This window comes from Hippopotamus amphibius, chromosome 12 (assembly GCF_030028045.1).
Source record: "Hippopotamus amphibius kiboko isolate mHipAmp2 chromosome 12, mHipAmp2.hap2, whole genome shotgun sequence".
In the NCBI taxonomy this organism is placed as follows: Eukaryota; Metazoa; Chordata; class Mammalia; order Artiodactyla; family Hippopotamidae; genus Hippopotamus; species Hippopotamus amphibius.
In genome coordinates this window covers 70,705,722-70,719,058 of record NC_080197.1, presented here as the reverse complement: position 1 = coordinate 70,719,058, position 13,337 = coordinate 70,705,722, and the positions used below count along the sequence as shown (strand labels likewise).

At 36.3% G+C, this 13,337-nt stretch overlaps 1 protein-coding gene across 2 annotated transcripts in view; it reads right to left on the bottom strand.

Annotated features, from left to right (window-relative positions):
- Positions 1–13,337, bottom strand: part of LRP6 (LDL receptor related protein 6) — a 178,410-nt gene that overhangs the window by 27,484 nt on the left and 137,589 nt on the right. For both annotated transcript variants that reach the window (XM_057701078.1, XM_057701077.1), the window contains 3 exons: positions 9,841–10,043; positions 7,010–7,221; positions 5,954–6,144 (listed from right to left, as the gene is read on the bottom strand). In XM_057701078.1, the coding sequence (XP_057557061.1) occupies positions 5,954–6,144; positions 7,010–7,221; positions 9,841–10,043 (606 nt within the window). The remainder of the gene's footprint in view (positions 1–5,953; positions 6,145–7,009; positions 7,222–9,840; positions 10,044–13,337) is intronic.

The following is a 13,337-nucleotide window of genomic DNA, read 5'->3' as shown; positions in this document are numbered from 1 at the left end:
AAAGAAAGTCATTACCTTAATACTTTGGAAATATCAGGGAAAGTTCCAGGAAAAAGGCAAGCATAACGTTAAATTTAAAAACAGAGAAACGTGGGGAGATATTATGGATGAGAAGGCACTGCCTAAGTCAACATTCAGATCCATGGTGGGTTAAATGATGGTAAAAATTGAAGGCATTAAACCCATAAGGACAAATGGGACAGAAGAGTAAAAAGTAATATAAAATTTACAAGTTGGAGAACAGAGAGACAACAGATCAAGAATTTTAACCTCCTATGAACCTCCTTTCAAGAAGCTAATAGAGGGTGTGATCTATCATGAAAAAGGAATTAACCAAAGAAACAGAATCTGGGAAACAGCAGGTTCAGCACCACTGAGACTGGCAAGTACATTCCCAGGATAACAGTGAAAGGAAGCTGGCCTAGAAAACAAGCAAATCCAGACTGGAGGAAGATGATAAAGAAATTCAGGAGGTGCAGCTTCAGGTAAAAAGGAAAAATGATGGACTGCTTGATGCATCTGCATATACTGAAACAATATTAGACAAGATTAATTTCAGAGGGGAAAAAAGCTACCAAAGGAAATGTAGCTGACGATAGTATTTTCATAGTCATAAACAACAAATAATTATGAACTTAAAAATTATGATTTAACTAAGCTGGGAAGATGGGAGGAGAGTTCATAAGGGTATTTTAGGGATATATGGTTTAAGATAGGAAAATCATTATCTTCTATCAAAAGAAGTCAAATTGTGATGTCTAAAAATTAAAAATCAAGATGCAGCAGTTTTAAACAAGTTATTTTAAACCATCAGGGATGCCTTTGAGAGCAGGAACTGAGAGGAGGAAAGAGTGGAGCAGCAGACTTGGTTTTCGTTATAGGCCAAGTAGAACCATTTGATTTCTATATGTACATATATTACTTGGTTGAAAATTAAAATTAAATTTAAAACATAACAGTAAAAAGTGATTAAAAAAAAAAAAGAAAAGAAACATTAGTTGATGGTAGTGGAAGGATGGCCTCAACTGGACAATTGGGGAAAATGAGAGATCAATGGTGTTGCTGGAGAAGCCCAGATCTACTGATCTACTCTGACAGCAGTTATAAAACACTGGAATCAGCAATGAAAAGACATATTTATTCAACAAACTAAGCATATACTAAATGCAGTCCAGTATAAGAGGCTCTGTAGGAGGCTAAAAATACTAAGTAGAAAGATAACACATGAACAAAGTAAACATTTATCTGTGAATATATAAGGAAGGGGGAAAAATCCCTACCAACATTATACTAACCTTTTTCAGAAAACAGAAAAAAAGGAAACATTTCTTCTTATGAGGTCAATGTAACCTTGATGGCAAAACTTCAGCAAGTACATTATAAGAAAGGAAAATTATGGGGTAATCTTTCTAATGAACACAGATGTAAACATCTTAAACAAAATATTAGCAAATCAAATCCAGCAATATATAAAAAGGAAAATGTATCATGCCAAGTTTGATTTATTCTAGCAAACTAAGAACAGAATTTCCTTAATCTGATTTTATAAAGTTATCTATAGAAAAACCTTAGCAAACTTAAAACCTAATCATGAAGTATTGAATGCTTCCCCCAAATCATGAAAAACAAAAACAAAATGAAACAAAAAAATCTAAGGATTATATTATTTTATTCAATATTGTACTGGGGGGGTCCCAGTGTAATAAGGCAACAAAGAAAAAGGACTCGAAAAGAAAAAATAAAACTCTCCTAATTTGTAGACAAATGATTCCATAACATAGAAAATTCTAATTGAGCAAGGTCCCTTGGAACAAGCACAATGTACCAGAGTGGGAAAGAAGGGAAAAACTGTATTCTACATTCCAGCCACAACCAGAAAATGAAATGTTAAATATTTATTTACTGAAAATTAAATAAATATTTAATTACTCTCTACCACTACCATTCAAAAGCATTAAATACCAAGGAATAACTCCAATGAAAGACAAGCAAGACCTCTACACAAAAAACTACAAAACCCTAAGGAAGAAGTTCTAAATAAATGAGGGATATACTATGTTCATGGTTTAGAAGACTAATATTATAAAGATAACAATTCTCTCTAAATTGATCTACAAATTCAGAGCAAACCCAGCCAAAATTCTAGTAGGTTTTTTCCTTTTGGTGAAAACTCAGAGGCTGATTCTAAAATGTATATGAACATGCAAAGTGTCAACAATAGCCAAGGTAATCTTGAAGAAATACTAAAGATGTACATTGCCAGACAAATTTGTTATAAAGTTTTAATAATTAAGACAAGATAATGTTATATAAGACAAAGTGACCAAGGGAACATTAGAGACCAGAAACAAACTCACACAAATATAATCACTTCATTTATAACGAAGGTGACAGGAGAGAATAGTGGGGAAAGGATGGTCTTCTCAATTCAAAAGTGGTGCTAAATCAAACAGTAATGTGGAAAATAAAACTTAACCCCGTCTCATACCACATACAAAAATAAATTCCAAATGGATTAGAGATCTAAGATAAGAAAAGTTAAACAAAAAACATTTCAGGAAAAAAAACACAAGAAAATACCTTTGTGACTATGCAGAAAGGCAAAGATTTCTTAAATATAACATAGAAGGCATTAATCATAAAGGGAAAAATTAATAAACTATATAATAATAAAAATAACTTCTTTTTCATCTAAACACACCACTGGGAGGGTGAAAAGGTAAATCACAAACTGAAAGATTTATGTAGTACATATCTTTCTCTATAGAGGGAAGTATAAAAATATACCAAAAATTACTAAAGAAGGCTTATAAATGGAAGGATACCCCACAGTCATGAATGAAAAGACTGAATTCCTTAAACATAACAATTCTCCTCCAATATGTATGTAACTTGATAATGGATTAATATCCTGAATAAAGAATTTCTAGAAATAGGTAATAGAAAAATGGACAAAAACTATGAATTGCAATTCACAGACAAAACATGAATGACCAATAAATTAACCTCAATTTCAAATAGAGAAATGCGTATTTTATTAATAATGAGATATACCTTTAAAACTATTGGATTGGTAAAAATTCAGAAGTCTGACAGTACCAAGTACTAGAGGAGAAACTCACATACTTCTAGTGAGGATTTTAAACTGATACAATCACTCTGGAGAGCAATCTGAATAGATATATTCAAGTTGAATATATACATACCACATTACATAGCAACTCTATAGCCAGGTTTAGGCCACAGAGAAATATTCAAATATGTATATAAGAATATTCACTGCAGCACTGCTTTTAATGGCAAAAAATTGGAAATAGCAGTTCAGATAGCAGAACAGAGAAACTGTAGAATGATCGTACAATGAAATACTATTTAGCATTGAAAATAACTGATATAGATTTGTGGATCAGCAGGGATCATCTCAAAACCATGATGTATCTGAAGAAAGCAAGGGACAAAAGAATATATGGGACTATTAATATTGAGTTTAAAAAGTGAAAAAAGTTTAAATGTATGTGTGAGTATACATGGTAAAAAATACACACACACACACATACACACACACGCAAGCAAAACATGCATAACAAAGAAACACATTAAAAGTTATCTCTGAGGAAAGGGGGAAGAAAACAGAATTGGGGAGGGATACACAAGTGCTTCAAATTCTCCCTAATGTTCTATTTTTTTTCATGAGTGTGAAGGAGGTAGGGAGGTTCAAAACAAATGTGGCCAAATACTAAGAGCTGACAAAGTTGGAGGGCAGAAATTCTATACTTTCTGTATTTTGGAACCATTTCATAATTAAGGGTGGAAAAACAAACAAACAATAAAACATGCATAGAAAAAAAGGAAGCATTAATAATGATAGTGTTTTGGATTTTATTCTTTTTTAATTTTCTAATCTGTTTTTAATCAACATGTGCCACTTTTATAACAAAAAATAACCATCATGAACAAAGAGAAAATGAGAAAAGAAAAGAAGGGGAAAAAACCCACCTTAAATATTAGTAAGAGTTAAAACACTGATATAAATAACTATCATACAGGGGACTTCCCTGGTGGTGCAGTGGTTAAGAATCTGCCTGCCAATGCAGGGGACATGGGTTCGAGCCCTGGGCTGGGAAGATCCCACATGCTGCAGAGCAACTAAGCCTGTGCACCACAATTACTGAGTCTGTGCTCTAGAACCCCCGAGCCACAACTACTGAGCCTGCGTGCCACAGCTACTGAAGCCTGTGCACCTAAAGCCCGCACCTAGAGCCCGTGCTCCACAACAAGAGAAGCCACAGCAATGAGAAGCCCGCACACCCCAACGAAGAGTAGCCCCCACTCCCCACAACTAGAGAAAGGCCGTGCACAGCAATGAAGACCCAAACGCAGCCAATAAATAAATAAATTAAAAAAAAAAAACTATTATACAAATGAGAGGGGATACAAGAGATACAGGTGATCAGGTAAGGGAAAGAATATACCATGCAAGGTGTGTGCATACACACGCTAAGTGTGTGCATGCCCGTTTGGAATCAAAGAAGGCACAATGGAAGGGAGGCATTTGAACCTGAAAAGACAGAACTTTTTTTAGCTTTTAAACAAGTTACACATATATGCAAAAATATAACAATTTAAATGATAACAGAAATAAATACTCTTAACATGTTACTATGCTAAACTTCCAGACCTTTCTCAAGGTATATCTGTTTGCATATTTCTCAAGGAATATACAAACATACATACCTAAGTGTTTATTAACAGTATATATACATATTGTATGTGTATGTATATATGTGTGTGTGTGTGTGTGTGTATAGTATATACATTTTTGGAGGCAATTTGCCAGGATATAGTATACAGTGTGCACGCATGCGTGTGCGTGTGTGTGTACAACATCCTTTTCTATTTTAAATAAAACTAGATCTTAACAAACATTACTACACAACTTAATTTTAGAAAATCATCCTTCTATGTCAGTACACACAAATCTATCTCACTGAATGACTGTAATATTTCATACACTTGATACACTAGAATGTAATTCTCTGTGACAGACTATTACAAATCATGCTCAGCAACCCTTGTACAACAGAGTATTTCTGTAGGACAGCTATCTGCAAGGGAAATTTACCAGCAAACTGCCCTTCAAAAAGCTTTTACCAGTTTCTAGTTCTACAAAAGTACATGAGAACATGCCGTTTTCTACCATTCTGGCCAATGTTGGGAATAACCAACTTCATATTTTATGACTCTGATAGATTATAAATAGTATATTATTTTAATTTCACTTCCCTGATCACTAGTGAGGCCACACAGAGTATTTGGGTTTCAGAAATTGGGGGCAGGGGAATAAATATGATTGTAAAGAGAGGACTGCAGAGAAATGAGAAAGTAAAAAGTACACTGAAGACCAACAAATTATTTAATTTCGTTAAAACACACCACGAATGTTAAGATCATTTGATTTTGTGAAAGGCAAATACCAATTTAAGCATTCAACCAGACTTTTCTTCTTCAGGTTATGAGACTACCCTGAAGGGCTGTTTTTGTACATTAGTGACATGATTAGAAACCATGCTTCAGAAAATTAATTTAGGAACATTGTGTAAGCTTTCAGGAGGAAAATCAGCAGGGAAGAGACTAATCATAGGCTAGAAATCAGGCCAGAGATGATGAGAAGACAAAGTAGAGCAGAAGAAGTGAAAAAGAAGAGATGCATTAGAAACATATTATGTACAGAACCCAAATCAAGAAAATTGGCAAGTTATCTAATAACAGATGCAGTAATCATGTTGATGGTTAAAGAAAAAGTGCTTCCCAACCAACTTGATGCCGACTACTCTTAGTGAATAAAACTGTAAAGAAATATGTACAAAAATAATACAATATAAGGAAAATACAAATGCTATTGGTGAATCATCTCAATAACTCAAATCAAAAAGCAAACACATTTCTTAGGTACCTGAGAGATCACTGCTTTCAATTCGCCGGAGATCTGAATCAGCCCAAAAGAGTTTGCCCAATCTGCTATCAAGAGCTAATGCAATTGGTTTACTTAAGCCACTGAAAAAGAGGACCTCCCGTTCTGTTCCATCTAAAGCAGCTCGTTCAATTTTGGGAGACCTTTCTTGAAGATTGGTAAAATACATATACCTGAAGAGAAAGGAGGAAACTATAAGTTTACCAAAGTAAGAAACGCACAAAATGAGAATATTCCTGTTGGTTAAGACAAAAGGAAGTAGAATAATATTTTTAAATCTTATTTTTAAACATTTTAGAACATATTTTTTTAAAGGTCATGGCATACATTTATTAATTTCAATAACAGTAACAAAGGGTGCACAGAAGTTATTAGGGAATTAACTTTAAGGAATTAATAAAATGAAGTGTTAGACACAGGCAGACATGCTTCTGGAATATTACAATAAATAAAACAGCAGTAATCAGAGAGATCTGGACACAAAACTTTAAATTTCTTCTCTATTAGTCCATTTCATAATTGAAATAAGTTATACTGAATCATTTCTTATGTTTAACTTGTACAGTTCATTTCTTTCCTGTAACTCCTTTGAAGTATGCTGCTTTCCCTGCTGAATTCCTTACCATTCATGCAGTCATGTAAGTACTATTTATTAAATGCAAAGCTCTATATTAAATGAAAGAAGACCTGTTAGTTCTTATCAGAAAAGAACCTAAAGTGTAGTAGAAAACATAAGACTGAAAAACAACTAAGTATAAAGTAAATTGGAAAGGACTGAGTATAACTTGAGCGGCACAGATATAGAATGGTGCGTATTTGAGAGAGAACGTCACATCTGGCTGGGAGTGGGATACATCAAGGGAAACTTCACAGAGGATGTTACAGTTCAAACAGTCCTGGATGTATGGGTAGAAATTAGAAATAAAGCAGTAGTGACTAAGGAAGGAAATTCTAGGCAGTAAAACAGAGAAAGCAAGAATATAAAAGGGCTGAAAAGGAAGGTTAATGAGGGTTTCAGATGCCACCTTAGTAACATACCCTTTTTCTGGGTTTACCACAATGGCTCGAGGTCTGTCTTGCTCTCCTTTTAGCACCACTCCAATTGATCTCCCATCTAATCTTGTTACATTAATGACATTGGTGGCCTCGCAAGTCCAATAGATGTAGCGGCTATAAATGTCAATGCTGAGGTCATAGGGCTGTATTTCTAGGTTCTGATTTGGAACTGAGCTCACAACCACAGTAAAGCCCTAAGGAAAGAAAAAGAAACACACACAGAAAATTAGACTCCAAGCCAGAGAGCCCCGAGGAAATCACTCACAATACTTACACTTACATGGTCACACACCTGACAAGGAACTCTCACGTCTCAAGGGACATTTCTGTGACTATTTCAAACGTTCCCTTTGGTTATTATGACATAAAGCAGAAGGGAGAACTATCAGTTGCCGTATTAGTTGCTCTAAGAACCTGATAGTGCACTGATCAGAGATAAGCATGAGGAGGTGGCAGCTGTCCCTGTAAACTACAGATAACTATGGCTAGAACCACACTCTAGAAATCTCTCTAAAGCAGTGGTGTTCAACCAGGGGTGAGTCTGCATTTGCAAACGCCTCCACTAGGGGGCATTTTTTGATTGTCACGCCATGAGATACTGCTAAACATCCTATCATGCACAGGTCAGACCTCCACAATGAAGAACTGCCCATCCCAAAACGTCAACAGTGCGGAAGCTGAGAGACTCTGCTCTAGAGATAATAGCCATCAGGGCTACACAAATCACATCTAACAATCACGTCCTTCTCTAATCCTCAAATCTACCCCCCCACAAATTTTTTTTAACAAAGCCAAGCAAAAAGAGAAGCTTTGTTCATCTGTTTTATCTGAATAAATTATATTTATTTACTTGGCATCTCTGAGGTAACATTTCTTAATGAGGCTATCTCATTTATTTGCTACGTCCTTGGCTGTATAACAACAGCTATAGTTTTTATCAACTAGTTACCAGCCTACCAGTCCCGCCCTACATAGTGTAAAGACCATCTGCAACATACCGCTACAACTATACCCCTAAGTGATTCCCTCAGCAGCCCTAAATACCAAGGTGAGTCAAAAATTATCCGCACTCTGGCTGTAGAATTTATTTTAATTAACTTTTAGAAAAGACAAATACATCATTTTTCAACATAAGCTCCTTGCTTTTCAATACACTTTGTCCATCTGTCAACAAGCTTTTGTATTCCCTCATAAAAAGTGTTTAGGCTGAGCTGCAAGCCACAAGTGTACCACTGTCTTCATGTGGATGGGCGTCCAGCTCCTTTTTGATGGCTAACACTTGTGCGACCTTCCTTGAATTTCTCTATCCATTCATACACACTTCTTCATGACAAAACACTTTCTCCATACTGCACACAAAGTCTTTGATAAATAACAGCACCAGGTACACCCTCAGACCACAAAAAATGAATCACTGCACGCTGCTCTTCTTTTGTGCAAATCACAAGTGAGGCATCCATTTTTACTCCCAGGGTTACAAAAGAACTGATGTAACATGTTCACACCTGCACAGCAATGACTGGGGAGACGGTAGCCGTGAATGGAAAGCGCTAACAAGACAGTGCGGCCAATAAAAGTTTTAATATAACCAGAACGCGGATAATTTTTGACTCACTCTCATACATAATCTCCTTGCTCTTTTTTGTCAGATAAGACATATTAGAAATAAGTAATCTGAGCTTCCCTAGTGGAGCAGTGGTTACGAATCTGCCTGCCAATGCAGGGGACACGGGTTCGAGCCCTGGTCCGGGAAGATCCCACATGCCACGGAACAACTAAGCCCGCGTGCCACAACTACCGAGCCTGCGCTCTAGAGTCCACAGGCCACAACTACTGAGCCACATGCTGCAAATACTGAAGCCCGCACGCCTATAGAGTCTTTCCTCCGCAACAAGAGAAGCCACTGCAATGAGAAGCCTGCGCACCACAAAGAATTGTGGCCCCTGCTCTCCACAACTACAGAAAGCATGTGTGCAGCAACAAAGACCCAACGCAGCCAGTAAAAAAAACACTTTGTTAAAAAAAAAAGTAATCTAAGCTCCTAAATTTTAATACATTAAAAATCCAACTTAACATTACTGTTAAAAAGAAAATGATGAATATTTACAGGAATCCTGGTCTAACACTGGTTGGACACAGAAAGAAAGCAAAGAATTATGGACAGTGGTATGTAAATTATGACTAGAATGTAAGTGCAGATAAGATGTTTTGATAATATTTTCATTCCTATTCCATAGTCACCAAGTAGTATTTACCAAAACAAACAACTTAGATTAACATTTCCTAGATGTTTTTAATTTTACTGAGATTGTGTTTTATGTTTCCCATCCTCTGAACCTTTTAAATACTCGTTAGCTAGTAACAGAACTATTATTTATTGAGTATGTACTATGTAACAGGTAATGGGCTACCTGCTTTACATACCTTTCAGCTAAAAAGTTCATAAGAATCCTAGTGCGTGACAGAGCTGAGATCAGAACCAAGGTTTATCTGATTTCAAATTTCCAAAACTCCGTGTAATTGAAATAAAACTATATAAATGGATATGGGTGGCACTGACAAAGTCATGCTAATATATGAGCATAAGTTACTTTAATACAACATAATCTTCATTACAATAGAATTATCAAACAATTGTTTACTCAAAGATCATTAGAAGGGAATAAAATTGTTAGGTTCAGAATTTCAGTTTTATGCACATATAAACACACACATTCACATGTAAGCAGAGTCAAGACTTAAGTAACATAGGATGGTTGGTTGGTCCAATTACTAGGCAGGAGAACTGGATTTTGAACTGAGCCCTGAATCACCTGGCTGCCATCTTCTTGTGCTTTTCGGATCATGTTTTGTCGTGAGTCAATCCAATAGAGTTGCTTGTCCAGTGGGTCATAGTCAATGGCCCGGACATTGCGAAGGCTGTGGATAGGAAGGATGATGTCAGGGCTCTGCTGTTCATCAATCACCATGCGGTTGATGGCGCTCTTTTGACTGAAGAGCAGGAAAGTAGTTGGAGCTTAGAGAAAGAAAAAAGCAAATAGGAAACATAGTTACCCTAAGTTTTGTATCACTCAAAGATTTGAGTGTTGTCTATATCTCATACAAAACAGACATGTATGTTGAAAAGATAAGGTTGACACAAAACCCTTTGGAATGCCTCCAGAAACTCTCTTGGAGATAACACTAACCAGCACTCTGGTTACCAAATCAGTTATGAATTTGCCCCATGACACAGCTAACTAGCCACTTTTTCTGTCTTGTCCACAGTGGTATCATAGGATACTTGATTTCAATGAAGCATTTGATAAAGACAGACAAAATTCTCCTGTCTACCAAGTAAATAATCCTAACTCCTCCATAACCAATTCTTGTGGGTGGAAGAAAGCCTGGGTCTCTAGGTAACTTCAAGATTGGTTTTAGTCTAAGTTCTCACACTGTTTAGTCACTTGATCTTAACTAAGGCCCTAAATCTCTTTGGGTCAAAATCTACTCAACTCTAAAATAAGGTCATAGCTATATTGCCCTGCTCATTGAGTTGCTGTAAGAATTTTACAACATATGTGAAGATACTTTAAAAATTGTAAGGTATTATGTCAATTATACCTCAACAAAAAAATTATAAGCTATTATGTAAATGTCAAGTAAAAATAACTATTGTTTATTATCAGCAGTAGTAGCAATAATAAATTTGGTATTAGCAGGAATTAAACAAACCCTCATTGGTTACAGATATAGACAATGTTTTGCAGTGTGGGTTGCAAGGAGAGGGACTCAGTAAAAAAAAAATACACACTTAAGTTGATGCCCTAAATTTATGAAATGGGGAAATGCAATAGAGATACAATATTTCCCTCTGCCAGGGACTAGGCCTCTGATTACTATGCAGTCATCTCTAATCTGGAAAAGAACAGCACCTGCCAGTGCTACCCAAAATTTGAAAGTCTAATAGCATTTTTTAAAGCTTCATTAAAATGTATGTAAAAATTCCATACTTTATACTCTGTTGCTCAGTCATAACCTAAATTCAGCAGAATTTTGTCCTTCTCAGGGATATAAACATAAAAGGCCAAGACAAACTCCTTGCTTTATTTCCCCCAAACCCCATTCTTCACAGCTCCATTACTTGTGGTTCCCTGGTTGACTTTACATTTATACCTAAATGTATAATGGCTGAAATCCCAAAGAAACTCATTGGTGCTCACAAAGAAACTTGGTATTCACAGCACTGAAATTCTGCTTTAAGTCCCTCACTGGCTAAAAGTCCACACCTAGCTTGGAAGATTTAGAAAGTATTCCAACAACCCCACTGGAACTCTCTATTACCTGGAGTCCATAACATATTGATTTAACAACTTTCAGCAATTTTAGTAGAACCCATGCCTTAAGCAGTAAGAATACATGTCACAACAGAGTAGTTAACAAGTCTCTCATCTTGTTTTTAAAAGAATTATTTTTTGGCAGTACTACTTTCTTGTAAATCAAGAAAAAAGGAAAAAAAGGGGGGATTCTGAATTGTAAGTTTCCAGCAAAATAAGCACTGCTTATACTAAGACATATGATGAAACTTAGAAGAAAGACCTCACAGTTTTAGGTGCCAACTTTTCCTGACTGGGAAATATTTAATCAAATATATATTTGACTCCTAGTATGTTTTCACTGGGTACTTTTTTTTTTTCTTTTTTTGAGTCACTTTTTAACCTTTTTAAGATTCCACAATTAGTTGTTCTAGAAATGTAGATTAAGACAAAGCCAAATATGGCTCCAAATAAATGCTTGTTTCAAAAAGTCTATGGATGACATTAACAATTACACCTGGCTAACTATTTCTAAGTGGAAGCTGATGTTCTGACTTATTTACACAAGTGACAAAGTGACAAAGAATATGCAATTTTGTAAGCCTATATCCATCCTAATTTATGTAACCTCTAACCAACACTCCCTCATCTCCTGCAGAATGCTTTCAAAGCTGTCCTGTCAGGTTGTCTCAGTTCTGCATTCCCACAATGAAGACAGCTACATGCAGAAGGTGGAGGATGAGGTAAAAGGAGGAGGAAGCTTTTCAGCTCTCTTTTGAAGACAAGTGTTCATCCAAAGCTTAAAGAAAGGTATTACTCTGGTGTAAGAACAGCAGAAATGACAAGGCCAAGCCCACCATGTCTGACAGTGCCATTTGTGCACTGTGCCAAAGGCATCAAGCAGGAACTGAAGTCCAGTCCATGTTTCGTTAGCCAAGTCAAGCACCTGTGCAGCTGCATCTGTCCAGAGGAAACATCTCTCCCCAGTTTGCACAAATGTGCCACAGAGGCCAACCACTTCAGGGCTGAACAAGGGATTACACAATCTGGCCTCCTGTTTCCTCTCCGACTTAATCTCTATTCACTCTGTTTCAGAGACATTGGCCTCCTAGGTGTTCTTCTAACATGCCAGACATGCTCCCCTCTAGGGCCTGTGCACTTGCTATTCCCTTTTGCTTGACAGGTCTTCTCCCAGATATCCAGCATAGCTCCTTTCCTCATCTCCTTCAGTTCCTGACATCATGTCACTTTTACAGTCAGGACTTCTCTCATGACCCTATTTAACCCTGCGATCCTCCTACCCACCCTTTCTTGCTCTTAACTTTCTCCGTAATACTCATCTCCATCTAACTCATGACATAGTTTACTTATTGGGTTCATTATCTGTCCCACTGAAATGTAAGCTCCATGAGGACAGGGATTAATGCCTGTTTTATTCAGTGCTACATTCTCCGCTGGCTCAAATGATGCCCAGTGTGGATTAGGTGTTCAGTAAATATTCACTGAAAGAATAAATGAGTAAACAAATGAAGAAATAAGCATGAGATGATGATAACTAAGGAGAGCCTTGCAGCCACGATTTTGAAATTAAGGAAATAAAATTATTTCAGAGAACTGGGAAAGAAAAGAAACAAGCATTTATTTAGGACCTCCAACATGTCACATATCATACTAGATGTCATCTAATCCCCCAAATTATTTCATTTTATAGGTGAGCAAACTCAGAACGGTTAAGTAATTTTTCAAGAAAGGCTCAAAAAGGTTAAGTAATTTTTCCCAGGTCGCAAAGCTGCTGAATGGAAGAGCACATGTTTTTCCAAATCCTGTTGTGCTTCTTCCTTCTTCTATTTAACAATGATTTCTTGATTGACTACTATTTACCAAACACTATTTTAGGTACCTAAGATACATCAGTGAAAGTGAAAAAAACAGGGAAAAAAGGCTGCTTCATGGAGTTTGTATTCCAGTAAACAGACAATAAGTAATAAACATAATAAAGAGGCTATAGTATATAA